General features: G+C 52.9%; 3 protein-coding genes across 7 annotated transcripts; 2 read left to right on the top strand and 1 right to left on the bottom strand.

Annotated features, from left to right (window-relative positions):
• The first annotated feature begins 1,919 nt into the window (after positions 1-1,919).
• On the top strand, positions 1,920-6,971 carry DPAGT1 (dolichyl-phosphate N-acetylglucosaminephosphotransferase 1). 2 transcript variants are annotated; one of them, XM_040483262.1, is made up of 9 exons: positions 1,920-2,301; positions 2,636-2,756; positions 3,024-3,144; positions 3,385-3,531; positions 5,028-5,112; positions 5,476-5,664; positions 5,969-6,056; positions 6,216-6,373; positions 6,450-6,971. In XM_040483262.1, exons 1-9 carry the CDS (start codon positions 2,141-2,143, stop codon positions 6,559-6,561), a joined length of 1,182 nt encoding a protein of 393 aa, XP_040339196.1. In that variant the 5' UTR covers positions 1,920-2,140; the 3' UTR covers positions 6,562-6,971. The 2 variants fall into 2 exon arrangements, with proteins under 2 accessions (XP_040339196.1, XP_040339195.1); XM_040483261.1 differs by having other exon boundaries at positions 1,921-2,301; positions 2,931-3,144; positions 6,216-6,371.
• Positions 6,972-7,641: 670 nt separating this feature from the next.
• H2AX (H2A.X variant histone) lies at positions 7,642-9,020 on the top strand. Its single transcript, XM_040483267.1, has one exon. It carries the CDS (start codon positions 7,772-7,774, stop codon positions 8,201-8,203), a length of 432 nt encoding a protein of 143 aa, XP_040339201.1. The 5' UTR covers positions 7,642-7,771; the 3' UTR covers positions 8,204-9,020.
• A 322-nt stretch (positions 9,021-9,342) lies between these two features.
• On the bottom strand, positions 9,343-17,206 carry HMBS (hydroxymethylbilane synthase). 4 transcript variants are annotated; one of them, XM_040483266.1, is made up of 15 exons: positions 17,016-17,206; positions 14,179-14,226; positions 13,958-14,091; positions 13,557-13,629; positions 13,046-13,095; positions 12,905-12,960; positions 12,446-12,523; positions 12,156-12,233; positions 11,957-12,032; positions 11,001-11,114; positions 10,711-10,749; positions 10,366-10,485; positions 10,071-10,124; positions 9,878-9,964; positions 9,343-9,780 (listed from the first exon to the last, which is right to left on the bottom strand). In XM_040483266.1, the coding sequence occupies exons 3-15, from the start codon at positions 13,991-13,993 to the stop codon at positions 9,607-9,609; spliced, it is 1,035 nt and encodes a 344-aa protein (XP_040339200.1). In that variant the 5' UTR covers positions 13,994-14,091; positions 14,179-14,226; positions 17,016-17,206; the 3' UTR covers positions 9,343-9,606. The 4 variants fall into 4 exon arrangements, with proteins under 4 accessions (XP_040339200.1, XP_040339198.1, XP_040339199.1 ...); XM_040483264.1 differs by having other exon boundaries at positions 13,958-14,011; XM_040483265.1 differs by having other exon boundaries at positions 13,958-14,011; positions 14,183-14,226.
• Positions 17,207-17,451: the final 245 nt, after the last annotated feature.

Genomic DNA, 17,451 nt, shown 5'->3' with positions numbered 1-17,451 from the left:
TGATGGCAAACATGTATATTGGATGAAAAATCCCTAGTGTCTTGACGTTGAAACCCCCCCCCCCCCCACCAACCAACCCTGTTCCAGTGGGGGTTGCAGGGGGGGTGGGGGGTTGGCTAATGATCTCTGGAGAAGAAAGAGTCAAATGTTCCCAATGCCAGGTTGGGAAGGAAGATTTATTAGGACTGAACTCCTAATAAAAAAGGAAATAGATACACTCTCCCTCAAACCTCCAGGGAGTCTCAACCTGCTCCTGATCAACAAGATAACTAAATGCTGCCTCCTCTGAGGCTCCCACAAGCTCCTCCTTTCCACCTGCTCCTGGAGTCTCACTTTCCCTATTTGGGAGGCCCTTCCACCCTTGCCACCGACTGAAATCTTTGGAGATGCTACTCTTCAACATCCTCTCACCTCCCCCTAATTGCTCTGTGTGCTCCTATTGTGATTTGACCCTCTTTCAAGACCCAGACTCATTGTGTGTGATGATGCCTTGTATACAGATATCTGTGTGTCCTTAGCCCCATGGGGATCTCCTTAGAACAGAAAACACTCACCTCTGGGGAGTTTCCAGTCTAAGAGGCACCGATACACACACACACACACACAGAGAGAGAGAGAGGGAGAGAGAGAGAGAGAAACACTACCAGTGGAATAACAAGTACTTACAATCTGGTGGAATACTATCAAGTACATTACTGGGATTACTTTATATATATAAAGTATATTTTATACAGAGATGAGTTTTTTCTTGCTAATTACAGCTGCCTTCAAGTCGAAGGGACATTTCACACCTGGTTTTGAGAGACAGGAGAGACCATCTTTGGCCCCAAAAGTCAACCTGCCTCATACTCCTGGTGAGCACCATTTTTGAGAGTGGACAAAGTGAGGGGATACTTGAGTTGTCTTTGTACTCTCTGGTGGCGATTTCCTCTCTGTGGAATGTAAATCATTTTCCACTGAAAGCCTGCTGGTGAATGAAAGGGAAGAAACGGGGGAACCGTTATCTGCAAGGAAGCAGGTGCCAAGGAAAAGGCATGGTAACCTAGAGGAAGAAACCTGACTGGCAGTTCCTCAGGCCCACAGGAAACCACGTGTGGGGCTCAGCCTCCTGCTTCCTTAGCTCTTTCCAATGCCACCTTCCAGCTCCACCTCTTAGGTTTGGGAGCTTGGCACAATGCAGTGTTCCAGGACTAAGGAAAGTCAAGTACCAGGTTGAATTCAAGACCTGAGGGCACTCTCAGTCCCTTCAGTGGTTAAATGCCCCGCTGGGTTGCCGGGCAGCTAACAGCTTCGGCGGGGGTAGAAGGCGGGTGGGACTTTGAAAGAAGAGTACCTGAATCAAGGACAAGAAAAACATGGAGTGGGAGGGAGTTTTCAAGTGTCTGGGCTTTAGAATTTACATCATCTTCCAAACTGTAGTTGCGTTTCCAGGAGCCAAGCTGTTTTTACCTTGGCTTCCGACTACGTTGGCAACAAGTTTTCTACCAGGAGCAGGGGTGCTCCTCATCCTCGTCCCTCCTGCCCTTCCCCTTGCCTCCAGGAGCCATCTTCCCGGCTCCAGAGGTACCCCAGAGGAAACGCAGGGTACTGGCCCTTTAAATGTGACCTGAGGCGGCCGGCCGACCTAAAACTGACGTGGAACCAACAGAAAGCGGCGTCAGACACGTGGGACAAGGAGGTGTTCATTTTGGAACCGGGCAAGCAATTTTTCCGCTTTGGGCTGTACACCTTTAACATGGTCTTAGGAAAGTATCCACTCTTGTTTGTCTTTTTAATTACTTTCCCAATACCCTCGTGGTGACTCAACTCTCGAATAAAAGGGTGAAGTTTAAAATAACACTCCGGTTCCCGCTCTCGTGCCCGCATTAAAAATGGCCGCCGCCGCCTCCCACAACGCTGGTTGCTCTGCGAGCAAGATCCGGGAGGAAACCGTGGGAAGGCAAATGCAGTGGGGCCACAGGCGAGGTTGCTGTATAGAGGCCCGCCGGAGTCCCGAGGGCGGCTCAAGTCGGAGTTGTTGGGTTTCGCTCAGGCGGCTGTGGGAAGACGCAGCCACTTCCCCCTGCTGAGGGCCGAGGGCTCCCGCCCAGCTTGCCCTTTAGCTGCGGAGGCGGCGGAGCGGGCCCCCTGGCTGGTCATCATGTGGGCCTTCCCCGAGTTGCCGATGCCGCTGCTGGTGAATTTGTTCGGCTCGCTGCTGGGATTTGTGGCCACAGTCACCCTCATCCCCGCCTTCCGTGGCCACTTCATCGCCGCGCGCCTCTGTGGCCAGGACCTCAACAAAATCGGCCAGCAGCAAATGTGAGCGGCGGCACCCTGGTCCCGGGCGGGAGGCAAGGGCAGAGGAAAAGGGTGGGCCGGGCAACGGCGGGAACTGGGGTGCCTGAGCGCGGAGACGGAACGCTAACTCCGCAGAGAGCTCCGGGCTCTGGGAGGTGAAGGGCAGAGCTAGTTAACATCGGGAAGGGAGGTAGTGGTTTGGGAGACCCTCGTGTGTATCAGGCACTCCCGCACTGGTGCCCTTCCGCCCTTCCCCATTAGATTGCTGTGATGCCTGCACTAGTGAGTGACCACGCCCCCTTTCCTCCTTCCCGCCCCCCCCCCCCCGCCCACCCCTTTTGCTGCTGGGCCACAGCCCAGAGTCCCAGGGAGTGATCAGCGGTGCTGTTTTCCTTATCATCCTCTTCTGCTTCATCCCTTTCCCTTTCCTCAACTGCTTTGTGGAGGAGCAGTGTAAAGCCTTCCCGCACCATGAAGTAAGTGGGTGAGTGGGGGCGGTTGCTTGTTGGCTGGGGGCTGGCAGCTACTTGAGGGAGTCGGGGTTATTTGGGTTTGGGTTGAGGGGCTGAGGAACGAGCGCAAAGACAGGAATTTTTTGAAAGGCGAAGTAGGAGTAGGCTTGAGCTGTGACCTGCCCGAGCCTCCCCCAGTTTGTGGCCCTGATAGGTGCGCTCCTTGCCATCTGCTGCATGATTTTCCTGGGCTTCGCGGACGATGTACTGAATCTGCGCTGGCGCCATAAGCTGCTGCTGCCTACAGCTGCCTCACTACCTCTTCTCATGGTCTATTTCACCAACTTTGGCAACACGACCGTTGTGGTACCCAAGCCCTTCCGTCCGATTCTTGGCCTGCATCTGGACTTGGGTGAGTAACCCTGCCGCTGCTGACCCTGTGGCCTCTACTTTAGGGCACCTTACGCTGGGAGATACCTAGCAGAGCATCCTTCCTGATGCTCCAGATTCTCCCCTAAGTATCCCTGTCTTGTCCCTGTGTCGTCTCAGATCTTTTCTGTTGCTTCTGTACTTTTTCCTCGCCACTCGTCTCTGAAGAATCCCTTTAAACCCTCATTTCTATGAGTGGCACACTCCTGTCTTCTTCCCCCAGGGATCCTGTACTACGTCTACATGGGGCTGCTGGCCGTGTTCTGTACCAATGCCATCAATATCCTAGCAGGAATTAATGGCCTAGAGGCTGGCCAGTCGCTAGTCATTTCTGCTTCTATCATTGTCTTCAATCTGGTGGAGCTGGAAGGTAGGTGGGATTGGGGAGTAGGGAGAGAAGTCTGAGTGTTGAGGAACTTGCCTGATATCTGGCTTTGGGGAGGTTAGGGGAAAAAGCAATATATTCAGATTTATTAAATGTGAGAAAAATAGCTGCCCTGTCCTTTATAGCTGGGTTGGCACTATTAGGTAGGTTATGGTCTTCCCCTATTGAACGTAAGCAATTTCACAGAAGCTCGGAATCAGACAAGGGTCACTCTGTGACCATGACACAGTAAAACAAAAACCAGATTCCTCCATAACCATGTCTGAATATAGACAAACTGCAAGAACACTGTGCATTAATAAAACCGACTAAGACCTCCCTCTTCTGGCCAACATGGGCAGTTGCTGCTGCTTTCTGATAACTCAGTTCCTGCTAATTCTTAGATAAAATTAAGATACTCAATCACAGAATCACTTCTACTGACAGCACCCAGTCTAGGGCAAAGTTCTGCCTCCTTGCTTTGCCCAGAATTACTTAAATCCTATAATAGGCGCCTCTTACTGAGGCATCCCCTGGTTGCCTGTGATGTGTGGTCTCCAATGTCTCCCTTATTACAAGTCAGTAAACCCAGCTTTGACTACAGGTGTGTTTCTGGTGGTCTTTGGCTGATGGAGATCAGTAAGTGCCTTTTAAAACTAACTAATTTTAGGGGCATCTAGGTAGCTCAGTAGGTTAAACGTCCAACTCCATTTTGGCTCAGGTCATGATCTCACAGTTCACAGGATGGAGCCTGGCATCAGGCTCTGTGCTGATGGTGCAGAGCCTACTTGGGATTCTCTCTCTCCCTTTCTGTCTGCTGTTTCCCTGTTGGTTCTCTCAAAATAAATAAACTTCAAAAAAAAAAAAAACAAAAAACTAACCACTTAAAAAAAAATTTTTTTTAATGTTTTTATTTATTTTTGAGAGACAGAGAGTGCAAGCTGGGGAGGGGCAGAGAGAGGGAGACACAGAATCTGAAGCAGGCTCCAGGCTGTGAGCTGTCAGCACAGAGCCCAATGTGGGGCTCAAACTTGTGAACCATGAAATCATGACCTGGGCCGAAGTCGTACACTCAACTGACTGAGCCACCCAGGCGCCCCAAAACCAACCACTTTTAAAACATGATCTCATTTAAGCTTTGTAACATGTGGCACGTATTCTCATCAACCGTATTTTACATTTGAGGAAACTGAGGGTTAGAAAATTTAAATGGTCATGATCAAAGTCACACAGTTAGGAAGTAAAGCTGATATATCAAACCTCGGTGTGAATGATCTAAACCCAGTTGAAGACAGTAACTCATTTAGGAGGGGTTCATGAACAAGGTGGAATGTTAGGAATTGCCTGGGTGACATAAAAGGGGTAGTGTGTTCTTGAATGTGACTGGGAAGAGGTGGAGAATACAGCTTGGAACAGAACTTAAGAGACAGACAAAAATAGGACCAAGGTATGCAGGGGAAATACCTATCAACTTGTGCTTTCTTTTTCCCCTGCTTCCAAAGGTGATTATCGGGATGATCATGTCTTTTCCCTCTACTTCATGATACCCTTTTTTTTCACCACTTTGGGATTGCTCTACCATAACTGGTAAGTAGGCCTGCGGCTAGGGGTAATAACTATTTGAATATGTAGCAAGTATGGTCCTGATCTTGACCCACCTCCTACTGGAGAGGCTACACCTGTACACACCTGCAGTGAGTGTTTTCCGGGTCTTTAGTCGGTAATATTCTTCAATTACTCTCTATCCAATCATAGTTACGGACAAGTGCTATAGAGCCCCCAGAAAGAAATGAACTCAGGGCTTTGGGTTCTGGACAGTTGCTGAAAGCGCTGGAGTCTCCTCTGGGCCAGAACTAGAGTCAGGGCTAGCCCAGGGCCCAGGGTACGTGATGTGCGAGAAAAGATTGGTAGTGCCTCCTGCCCCTGGCTCAGATCCTCTCCCCCACACAGGTACCCATCACGGGTGTTTGTGGGAGATACCTTCTGTTACTTTGCTGGCATGACCTTTGCCGTGGTGGGCATCTTGGGACACTTCAGCAAGACCATGCTACTCTTCTTCATGCCCCAGGTGTTCAACTTCCTCTACTCACTGCCTCAGCTCCTGCATATCATACCCTGCCCTCGCCACCGTATGCCCAGGTAGCCACTTTGGGGCTTGAAAGGGACATCATAGCTTTTTCACTCGGGATGCAGAAAAGCCAGCCTTACACATATGCTGTGCAAAGGGAGTGGGCCCAAAGAAGGGCTAACTCTGTCCATGTGGTTAGCTCTTATAAATTACAGAGCACGTTTACCTACATAATCTGATCAGCTCTGATCACACAGTAGTAAGCAGAGCCAGAAGATCTTAGGTTGGTTTCCACATTCAGTGCTCTTCCTATTGGCCCCAGTGAGGAGAGTTCTTGTAGTGGCCCAGTCACATAAAGCTCTCTTCCCCCTGCAGACTCAATACCAAGACAGGCAAACTGGAGATGAGCTATTCCAAGTTCAAGACCAAGAGCCTCTCTTTCTTGGGCACCTTTATTCTAAAGGTAACAGGGTAACAAGGAGGTAAGGCTCTAGGCCGCCATCTGGAATTCAGGGACTGGGGAACCTAGGCCTGCATCAGATCCAAGGGGAGTTTGGAAGCATGAAGCAGATCCCCATTGCTGAAGCATGGTTGATATTCTCTCCACCTCTGATCCTTCCAGGTAGCAGAGAGTCTCCAGCTAGTGACCGTGCACCAGAATGAGAATGACGACGGTGCCTTCACAGAGTGTAACAACATGACCCTCATCAACTTGGTACTTAAGGTCTTCGGGCCCATGCATGAGAGGAACCTGACCCTGCTGCTGCTGCTGCTCCAGGTGTGGTTGGGGAAGCGCTTAACACTGCCATGTGTCCCTTTTTCCAGGGTTCTGACTCTAGTGTGTTTCCCCTCACAGATCCTCGGCAGTGCTGTCACCTTCTCCATTCGGTACCAGCTTGTCCGGCTCTTCTACGATGTCTGAGTCCCCTGAACATTGCCCTGTACTGCACGGTCTGCAGGGTTCCTGACTCAGGCCCACCACCTCTTTCTGGACGCGAAATGCCTCCTGGCCAGGCCTCTCCCACCTTTCATTCTCCTCCAGATTTTGTACTTAGCATTTCCTTTCTGCTGTGATTATTGACATCTAACGACTGTGGATTGGATTTTGGCTATGGCTTCCTTCAACCTGCCACTCTCCCTCTCCATCCCGTCTTTGCAGCCTCCGAAGGTGGGATACTGCAGCTTTTATGCAGTTATCCACAACTCTGACTCTGAAGGAATATGTTGGGCCTGAGAATAGAACCCTGGCTGGGGATAGGGACACGGGCTTGAAGATCACTTGATATCTGACTATAAATTAAGTATTCTGATCAGTAAGAGCAGACTGGGGGGCCAGGTGCTTCCAGTGGTGACAATAAAGTGTTGTCTTTTTCTTGTTGTTCCGGTAGGTGTATTTCCTATATGGGCATTTTAGGGTAGATTGGGAGGGTGGGGGGAGGCACCTCCTTCAAGAGGATGCCTCTCTCTCGGCCCCGTCCTTTTTCTTTCAGTGTATCGGGAAGCGAACAAAGAACGGAGACTGGATAGAATATGTTGAATAAATATTGAAGTCCCGCTACTTCAGGTAGCAGGAAAGGCCATAAGATTGGACTTACCTGCTCTCTGGTGTGGGATAGAATTGGGGTGGCGGGCGCGTCTTATTTATTCCCTCTTCAGCTTTACCTTTGCAGGATGGGAGGAGGGAGAAAAAAGAGGGTGACCAAACCTGGAAGGGGAGGCAGTGGTGTTGATCCTTTGCCGTGAAAACTCCTAGGCCCGCAAAGATTTCCCAGAGGCTCTTGAGGTGGCTCAGACTCCACCCTCTTTGTCTTCCGGTTCTGGGCTCCAGCTGGAGCGTTTAAATCTGGCGCCTTTCACATAGATTGGCTACATCAGGGAGTGGCTGGCTGGCTGCGTGCTACCACTCCTCCTCGCCTTTTTCCCCGGGCAAAAGGTTTTCAAATTCGACCAATCGGCGGGCGCGCTCCCTCAGTCGTGGCACGTCACTGAAGGGTTAACTGCAACCAACCGGAGGCGGGTATTAGAGAAAAGGGCCAATCAGGAGGGCGCGGGGGTGTGCCCTGGGGGCTTATAAGGGCGGCCTCTGGGCGCGCGCGGCAGCAGTTGGACTGCGGCGGGCGGCTGTTCGTTGGCCTTTTGGTAGGCGTCCTTCTTCACCGCTTCTCTACCTCGCGCAGCATGTCGGGCCGTGGCAAGACGGGCGGCAAGGCCCGAGCCAAGGCCAAATCGCGCTCGTCGCGCGCCGGCCTCCAGTTTCCAGTGGGCCGCGTGCACCGGCTGCTGCGGAAGGGCCACTACGCCGAACGGGTTGGCGCCGGCGCGCCTGTGTACCTGGCGGCCGTGCTGGAGTACCTCACCGCGGAGATCCTGGAGCTGGCGGGCAACGCGGCCCGCGACAACAAGAAGACGCGGATCATCCCCCGCCACCTGCAGCTGGCCATCCGCAACGACGAGGAGCTCAACAAGCTGCTGGGCGGCGTGACGATCGCCCAGGGAGGCGTCCTGCCCAACATCCAGGCCGTGCTGCTGCCCAAGAAAACCAGCGCCACCGTGGGGCCGAAGGCGCCGGCGGGCGGCAAGAAGGCCACCCAGGCCTCTCAGGAGTACTGAGGGGAGCCCGCGTCGCAGCCGGCCCCCCATGCCACCACAAAGGCCCTTTTAAGGGCCACCACAGCCCTCACGGAAAGAGCTGAGCCACGTCGGGCTCGGGGCGGGAGGCCGCGGCGCTCGGCTCCCCCTCCCGCGTTGTCGTCGCCGCCGCCGCCCGGCCCACCCCTCCCCCGCGCGGGCTCGCGGGTCCTCGCTCTCGGTGTCTTGGGCCGAGGGGCGGCCCCGCTCGCCTGGCGCAGAGACCAGAGAGCTGCGGCTGGGAGGGGGCTGGGGGCGCGCACCTGCCCTCCACGGCGCCCGTGACTCAGCCGCGCCGGCCCCGGAACAGCCGGTGGGCTGCGGTGAGGCCGCGGTGCCTTCTGGAAGAGCCGCTCGCAGCTCTGACGCAGGGCTGAGGCGCGCGCCGGGGCCGGGACTTTATCGCACGCGGTGCGGGAAAGACCGATCGCCGTTCGTCCTGACAGCACCCCCGACTCCCGCCTCCTTCGCCCGGGGGGCCGGCCCGCGGCGGGGAATGGGCGGGGAGCCCGGGTTTGCGGGCCGTGGGGACCGCAGGAGGTGTGCGCGCGCCCGCGGTGTGACCGCCGCCGGGCCCTCTGGCTCCGCCGCTCGCCCCACTTCGCTTCCGGCGACTACTCTACCGGGCCACGCGCCTCGTACCAGCACCGGCCCGTGAGTCCCCGTCTGCACTGAGCCTCCGATAGCTTCGGAACTGGAATTTTGCAGCTATAACCCATCCAAGACTAGTACCTTACATATTGGGGAGTTTCAGATGGACTAATTTTGTTTATTAAAGGATTGTTTTTTAAAAACGCAATGTCTGTGGTCGTTCTGTACGAGTTGTAGGGTTGACTTTGTAGACTCCTATCTTCCTGAGGTCGTGGGGGCTGGTGGGGGAGGGGGGCTATCTGATACGTGGCTCACCTGATAGACACACGGGTTAGCCCGAGAGGGGCAAGTCCTAGGTTTGTCTGATCACGGCTTTCTTGGTGTTCCCTGGGAGACCATTTGTTGTTTGAAATAACTACGGTGGCAGAAACCAAAAATGTCCCAGAAGAACTTTGGACAGACGTCCCAGCCTCTAGCATAAAAGGTTTTCTGTTGGTCCTTGAACTGCAACCCCACCAAAAGCAAAGTCACCTTCAGAGCTGGTTTATTAGTTGAGTTGGTTACATTCAAAGGCTGTGGCTTGAACTTTTTCTCTAAAGAGATGAAACCCCCACCTACTGAGGAGGCAAGGCACTCACACAGCCCCAAGGTGAGGCAAGTCCCTGGGAGTCTCTGACCTTGCAGTTCAATCCCCTGGGGTAATCACTCCCCAGTTAGCAGTGAGACCGGGGCACTAGGGCTGGGATGCAGGCGCTGCATTATAGCAACCCAGGCACTTGTGCCCCACAGACCAGTTAGTGGGCATCGTTAAGCTGTCGTGCAACATCCAGGATGTTCTTGGCTCCTTTGTTCAGCAACAAGCTGGCCAGGCTGATGCCCAGGTTCTCAGCAGCCAGCTGGGCTTGTCGTGGAATGTTCCGGGCAGTGATCCCCACCAGCTGTGGATCATCCTCTGGGCCATCTTCATGCTAAGTGAGGGAAGGAGGGGGAATTTGGTGAGCACAAAAGAGGAGGTAACATGCAGGTTTGTTTCTCACCCTCTCCCTCACCCTCCAGCTTTGGCACCTGGGCAGTGACACAAATGGTGGCCTGCATGGTCTCTTGCATGCTATCTGAGCCGTCTAGACTCCAGACTCCTCCTGTCAGGTACAGCTGGGAAAGAAAACGGTTATCTCAGCATATTCTGAGAGAAATGGTTAGAAACCTGGGCTCTTGTGGACAACTTGACGTGCATGGGGACAAATGTCACAGTGCTTACTTGCCCATCCTTCATAGCTGTATGCACGGCCACTGGCACACTGCAGCCTCCTTCCTGCAATGAGAAGTTGCCCGGTGAACTCCAAGGACTCTTGTGTCTCCAAGGACTCTGTCACCAGAACCCTCAGAGATAGACTTCTGAAGACATAACTGAAACAGGCAGGAGCCCAGTCCTGCCTATACATTCAAGAATGAATTACCATGAAATAAAGAGCATCAATTTGAGAAATCTCCTCCATGACTATTCCCAACTCCTCAAGTCCCCACCCCTCCAATCCCCGGAACACAGGTCCTACCAGGTGCCTCAGGAAGGCTCGCTCGGCAATGCAGCGCAGCAGGGTCTCAGGATCATGCAATACACCCACCAGATCCAGGATGTCCTGGTCCTTGGCTCGGACTTCCACGCCCAGGGCCCCCTGAGGGAAAAACAGCCTAAGACATCAGGCCTAATCTTTCCCCAACCAATGGAGCTGAGCATGGGAACCAGCCCATCTCCACCTGCTCCCTGGGGTCTCTTTTAGCCCAGAAATCTCGCAAGCCCTCCCCCTCCCTAGAAATGTTTATGCACAAGGTTGCAAGACCAGCTTTTTGGTTGAGAACAAAAGAGCACATCAACACATGGCTTCCTAGGTCAAACATACCTGACCCACAGCATACATGCACTCCTCCGGGTGGAGTATCTGCAGGGGCAGAATAGGCACTCAAAAGGGTGGAACTGGGGGTACTAAAAGCAGACAGTAGTGAGATGGGGCTTCCCTACCACACAGAAAGCCTAGGTAGGCAAAAGTGGGGGTCTATCCTCTGATCCCCAATCTTCCCAGCCTGGGACTCACTTCCAGTGCATACCGTTAGAGGCAGGGTGTTCAGAAAGAGAATACAGGCAGGAACAGGGGGAAGATTAACTGGGGATGGAGAAGGGACAGCCCCTTACCTGTCCCACCCGGTGCTGCCAGCCCATGCGCTGCAGGCCAGCTGCAGCCAGGATGATGGCACTGAACTCCTGAAATTCATCCAGCTTCCGAAGGCGTGTGTTGAGATTTCCCCGCTGTGCAGAGACGCTAAGGACCACAAGCGCCGGGCAGTTTGGAGCCTCATGCTGCTGCTCCCCCTGCCTGAGTCCTTCTGGATCCAACTAACATCTCACCTTTAGTTTTCAGCTTACTGATAACAGCTAACGTTTACTTAATTACTAACACTTAATTGCTACATACCACTGATCTAAAGTGCTTTGCATACATCTATTTAATTTTCACAAATCCTATGAGGTAGGTATTATAATTACTTCCATTTTACAGATGAGGAAAATGATACAGACAAGTTGAATAACTTGCCTGAGAGGTTGAATAACTTGCCTGAGATTACAAGATCTCTGGGAAGCATTCCCCGACCCCCAAGTCTGTGTTTATCGATGTTCCAGCTAGAAGCTTCTAGAGAATTCCCTACTTCGTGCACTGGAGCACTCAACATGTACTATTTTGAAAATCAGCTTTATGAAACATTTGATATATTTAGAACATCAAAATATAGTAGAATATGAAACAAAAATGGAAGCACCCTCCACCTCCCCTGTTCCCCAGTAATCACTGTTCAGTATCACTCTGTATTATCAATGCCTGTTTGTCTCCAGGCAAAAATATAACTCTATAAGCAAGGACATCGTTGGTCTCACCACTATCCCCAGTGCCAGGCACTGGCCTGGGGCTAAGAAAACATAAAAGGATTAGGGATGGATGGATGGATGGATGGATGGATGGATGGGTAGATGGACAAATAGGGCAGACAGTGGAGGACAGACCTGCTGGTCCATGGTCCACTTCCTCTGGAAGTGGCCCCATGGACCTCATCTTCCTCCCTGGCTACTGCCCCCTCCCTCCTCTGAAAGGATACAATGCTCTTGAACTCCAGGTGTGGGAACTTTCTCTGCAGCTGGGCCGCCCTCCGCAGGGAGCTGGTTCCCACCACACTGTTCAGAGAGAGGGTGTAAAATGAGATTTAACCCAAGAAAGGCATGGTTCCTTTCCTCCTCCTCTTAGCCCTCTGTCTTCTGTGCATGTCCCACCGGGATGTCTATCTGGGCCCCACTCACCTCTTCTCTGGCAAGGTTTCTAGGGTCTTCCCAACAAATTTTGGGTGAAAGACAACGGCATCATAGGGGTTCTCCCGCCTGGAGATGGAGGAAAAGTCACAGAATGAGAAAGAGATCTCAGTTAAGGTCACTTCCAGGGTCTCTTGATAGCCAACTAACTGGCATTTTCTGTTTTTGGCCATGCCTGACACCCCTCAGCCGTAGAGGCAGAGGGTAGCGTCCCAAAGGGAAAAGCAAAGGTCAACATGATGCCTACCCGCCTGCCCATCCCCCGACCGCAGCGTTCTTACTTGCAGATGGCTCCAATGGTGAAGCCAGGAGGAAGCACAGTGGGCAGGTCCTTCAGGGAGTGAACGACTAAGTCCACTCTAAAGAGACGGGAGAGGGAGGCTAGGAGAAGGGATCCCAGCAGCAGGCCCCCACCCCTCCTCTACCTACACCTGCCTCTACTTCAGTGGTGTGCTTAGAGCACATTAGGAAGCAGGCACGTCTAAAACCTCAGGACCCTGAGACCCGTTCCTCCCCACCCTCCCTCCTGTCCCCAATGCCCCAGCCAATCCTGCCCTCCAGGCAGCCAGATGGCTAGGAACCAGGACACTCCCCTTTTGTGAGGTCTGAAAAACCCACATATGAGCCTCCTTCTAGCCAAGGGTTGAAGCCCCCCAGCCTAGCTGATATCCAGCTCTGATGTGCACTGGGGTCCCAGTGAGAGACTGGGACGGAACCATGCTCTCCCGACTTTCACATACTCATTCTTTTCCAGCGCGTGTTCCAGCTCCTTGGTAAACAGGCTCTTCTCGCCAATCTGCAGGTCAGGAAAAAGCCTCAGAGTGAATCTTTTGGGGGAAGGAAAGAGAAAGGAGGGAAAGGGATTGGGGGGAATACGTTACCTTAGAGAGCGCAGTATCAAGAATCTTGTCCCCTGTGGTGGACATAGCAACTGAGGAGAGAATCAGTCACGTGCTCATCGATCGGCGTTTAATGAGCCCCTACTGAGCCCAGCACTGTACTAAGACTCCTAATGGATACAGGCACCCCTCCCCCACCCCCGCCCAATTCCTTGCCCTCTAGGAATGTACGATCTAGGAAGACCAGACACACTCATAAAAAGACCCAAAGCAGAAGATGCAAAATGCCAGGTTAGCCCAGGGAGTCAAAGCTAGAGGTATTCAGAGGAGGAAATGGCCCTCCAAAATGGGGACAGCTAAGAATTCTCTTTTTTTGGGGGGGGGGAGGGGGGAACAGCTAAGAATTCTTTTGCGAGGGGCGGGGGAAACAGCTAACGATTCTTAAAGGCACTGGGACCAAGCTTTGGGTCCAGGGAAAGCCAACAGTGTTGTGTTTTCCCCTCTGGGGTGAAAGGGCTTCCCTTTAGCTTCCATTCCTGTCCAGAAGACTCACCGATTTCAAACTGCAGGCCTGGGTATAAGGCTTTCAGCACTGCCACCACACTGTCTGTTTGTATGCGAGCCAGCTGGAGGCAAACACTCAGATTAGTCCTATCCTTCCCTGGCACTGCCCCGAGCTCACACCCTCGCAGGGTTTGGGAGACTCGGAAGGAATTGGAGTCAGAGAGGTAGCTGAATGCCCACGTAGGAAGGAGAGGGGCCTGGCCTGGTCTGCTCAGCCCGGGGACTATCTCTCCACAGAACGCAATACACCATTCTGCGTGGGATTTAACACCCAGCCCCCCACCCCCACCCAGTTTCCTCCATTCCTAACCCTCTCGGCCCCCCAGCTTGCAATACTGTGGAGCACAGAACTCTTGTGACAAACTTGCTCTGCCCAGTAACCGTACTCACCTGGCTTTTTCGGGTACCCACGCGAATCACTCTCATCTTTGGGCTGTTTTTTTCCTGCAGAAAAAGTCCCCAAGTCACAGTCCCCTCTGTTCCTCGTGTGCCTCAACACCTTGTCCAAGAACCAGAATCCCTGGCTTGGAAGAAAAGAACCTCAGCCAGCCCCTGGCCTGTGGCCAGCTGAGCCTTGGAGTGGGAAAGTACTCCAAGACTGGTCCCTTTACCTGCCTCAGCACCTTTTGCCCTCTTCACGGATCCAGAGAAACAGAGACCTGAGGGAAGCAATAGCAGGACCCGCTGTTGCTGTTGCTGTAATAACCGGACACTGGGTCCAGAAGCCCATCCCGGCTAAGGTGGTGGGAGTGCTGCACACAGCCAGGTGGGTTGAGAGATAAGGCCCATCAGCCTGGCCACAGGGAGGGTGGGCCCTGCAGTAGGCAGGGGCAGGGCAGCTGGGGCCTCGAGGGAACTTGCGCTGAGTCACTGAGGACAAGTTCAGTATCCACAATACAGCAGGCACGGGAGAAAGTTTCAGTGCCACCTAGATACCGAGCGCTACCCCACAGGTGCCACACCATGGATTCCCTAATCTGGCTGGAATGTACACATACAGGACTGGGATCAAACAGATCTTCTGTAGAGTCCAGGTGACCTTGAGCATACCATCCCATTAGTATCAGTTTGTTCATCTATAAAACGAAGAGGTTTGGACTCCAGGATTTTCTGCCGCTGATGTTTAATTTTTTTTTTTTTTAATGTTTATTTATTTTTGAGAGAGGGAGAGAGACGGAGCATGAGTGGGGGAGGGACAGAGAGAGAGGGAGACACAGAATCGGAAGCAGGCTCCAGGCTCCAAGCTGTCAGCGCAGAGCCCGATGCGGGGCTCAAACTCACAGACTGTGAGATCGTGACCTGAGCCGAAGTCGGACGCTTAACCAATGGAGCCACCCAGGCGCCCCGGTGCTGCTGATGTTTATAAGACTGAAAGGCTGAGCTGCCTACTGTCCATTCACCTAGAGTGCTGCCTCTGGTCTCACCAACCAGAAATATCAGGAGGTCAGTGACCAAGCTAGGAACTCAAAGGGACATGCCTCTTCCTCCTGCCAGGGCACCCTGGACAAAGGTGTTCAGTGCCTAGCAGGTAGAATTGCATTCCTCAGTCTCAGGTCCTATTTCTTTCTAGACCAAAGAGTAGCCACTGCAGATAATGTCAACTTTCCCTATTCTGAGATCTTTAACCCGTAGAGTTGTTTTGCAGGCAGGATTCTGAGGCCTCTGTTGTTGGGGATGTGACAGCTGGCTGCTCCTGGACCGCAGTCTATTGCATTGCTGTCACTTCTCCCATAAATAAACCCTAGGGACCCTAAGCAAATTAGGCTAGGCCTGAAATGCTAAATATGGCCCCTAAAATTCTGGGCCACTAGGAGCCTAGAGAAAGAAATCTAAGGTCTCAGAAACTGCTGGGTTCAAACAATCCCTGCATCGATTCTGCACAGTATATTTTATTCCATTAAAAAGTTACTTATTGGGGGCGCCTGGGTAGCTCAGTTGGTTAAGCCTCTGACAGGCTCAGGTCATGATCTCACGGTTTGGGAGCTCAAGCCCCCATCAGGCTCCGTGCTGACAGCTCAGAGCCTGGAGCCTGCTTCAGATCCTGTCTCCCTCTCTCTCTATCCTCCCCTGCCCATGCTCTGTCTCTCCCTCTCTCAAAAATAAATAAATGTTTTTCAAAAATTGGAAAAAAAAGTTATTTATTGAACATGTATCCTATTGCTCTTAATTTTCATGACAACCTATCAGCTAGACAAGGCAGGATCTCTAGCACCATGTTATGGAAGCAACTGAGGAGTGAAATGACTTGCCCAGAGTCACACAGCTAATAATGGGCAAAAAGTTGGAGCTAGAATTTTCCTACTCCTAGTCGAAAATTTTCCTACTCCTAGTGCTCAAGAATGTGTGCAATGGTAGGGGTGCCTGGGTGGCTCAGTCGGTTAAGCCTCCGACTTCGGTTCAGGTCATGACCCCTCGGTTGGTGGGTTCCAGCCCCACATCTGGCTCTGTGCTGACAGCCTGGAGCCTGCTTCAGATTCAGTCTCCTTCTCTCTCTGTCCACCGCCCCCCCTCTCAAAAATAAACATTAAAAAAAGAATTTAAAAGAGAAGAATGTGTGCAATGGCAAAAAATCCCTCTCCTCACCAGCAGGCTGGACAACGGGAGATAAGCATTTTTTAAAATGTTTGAGAGAGAGACAGAGCACTGGGGGGAAGGGCAGAGAGAATGACAGGGGCAAAGGATCAGAAGCAGGCTCTGTGATGACAGCAGAGAGCCCGATGTGGAGCTCGAACTCACAAACCGGCTGAAGTCGGACGCTTAACCGATTGAACCACCCAGGGGCCCCTGCCCATCTCTTTATCTCAGGCTAGCAGTGGCCTCCACTGGCTGTAGTCTGCATCTACACAAGCCCACAGCTCCGGCGCCGAGCTTGGGAGAGGAAGGCGCAAGGGTGGCGCCCCACCCACCATCGTAACCCTAAGGTGTGTCTCAGCTGGGGACTCCTGAGTAGGCCAGGGCTGAGTGACCGATAAAACGGAAAAAGGGGAGAAGGCGCACTTCCAAGATGTGTGTGTGCAAGTGGAAGACTTGGGGTACACTCTCCTCTCAGGATCCGAAGTGGAACATATTCCTAAAGTGGCCGAATGCTGCCTCGGCCCTGTCTCGTATAAAAGGGTCCCGATCTTGTGTAGACGAACTTATCTGGGCTGTTCACTAAGTCTAGAGTGGATACCAGGCCCGGCGGAACCCCACCCAGATCCTCGCAGGTATGGGGGTTTCGTTCCAGACTATCCCTCCATTCTTAATCCCGCCCCCACAGCTCCCTGATCTCCCGTCCTTCCTAAGGGCAACTCAGCTACTGGTCCTTTAAAAAACTACTTCGAAAAAAAAAAAAATGACGGATAGTCGCTCGGACCAATAGATGACGGAGGGTGGCAACCTGGGGCCAATCGTTGCCCGGCTAGTCCGGAATGCCGAAGTTGCGAGGATCACCGGCTCAAATACTCACCGCCGTCGCGGCCGCGTTGCCATTGTCAGACATGGCTGTGCTCAGGAGGTAGGTCCGGGAGGTGCCGCCAGGGTCCCCGGGAGTACAGGGAAGCCGGAGGTCCCGGCCAACAGGCACCAGGTGCACGCGGGGTGCGAACTCCTCCTGCAGCCTCAGACTCCGGGCTCTCCGTCACTTCCGGCGCCCGCCCCCGGAGGGGAGGACCACCCTCGGGGCGGGAATTAGAAGGATTGCGACAGACCTGACTTTATCCTTCTGTTACCGCCCCTACTCCACCCGGCCGGTGGGGACCCTGGGGACCCTGTGCGCCCGTCTTCCTTGCTGGAGACCCGGGCCTATTAACCATTCATTATTACTTTTACATATACCTCGTTCTGAGCCGGGAGTACTGATGGTCAATGACTAAGAGATGCTCTCCAGATTTACCCGCAGAGCA

This window comes from Herpailurus yagouaroundi, unplaced genomic scaffold, assembly GCF_014898765.1.
Source record: "Herpailurus yagouaroundi ecotype Mexico unplaced genomic scaffold, PumYag 161, whole genome shotgun sequence".
Lineage (NCBI taxonomy): Eukaryota > Metazoa > Chordata > Mammalia > Carnivora > Felidae > Herpailurus > Herpailurus yagouaroundi.
This window is presented reverse-complemented; position numbering and strand designations above follow the sequence as displayed.

Excerpts from the sequence above, each read along its gene's own strand:
- DPAGT1 (XM_040483261.1), top strand. The coding sequence starts at position 2,141 with ATGTGGGCCTTCCCCGAGTTGCCGATGCCGCTGCTGGTGAATTTGTTC. Across the intron at positions 2,757-2,930 it reads AAGCCTTCCCGCACCATGAA|TTTGTGGCCCTGATAGGTGC; the intron begins GTAAGTGGGTGA and ends AGCCTCCCCCAG. Across the intron at positions 6,372-6,449 it reads TGCTGCTGCTGCTGCTCCAG|ATCCTCGGCAGTGCTGTCAC; the intron begins GTGTGGTTGGGG and ends TTCCCCTCACAG.
- H2AX (XM_040483267.1), top strand. The coding sequence starts at position 7,772 with ATGTCGGGCCGTGGCAAGACGGGCGGCAAGGCCCGAGCCAAGGCCAAA.
- HMBS (XM_040483263.1), bottom strand. The coding sequence starts at position 17,048 with ATGTCTGACAATGGCAACGCGGCCGCGACGGCG. Across the intron at positions 12,234-12,445 it reads ACCATTGGAGCCATCTGCAA|GCGGGAGAACCCCTATGATG; the intron begins GTAAGAACGCTG and ends CTCCATCTCCAG. Across the intron at positions 10,750-11,000 it reads GGCAGCACCGGGTGGGACAG|ATACTCCACCCGGAGGAGTG; the intron begins GTAAGGGGCTGT and ends CTGCCCCTGCAG.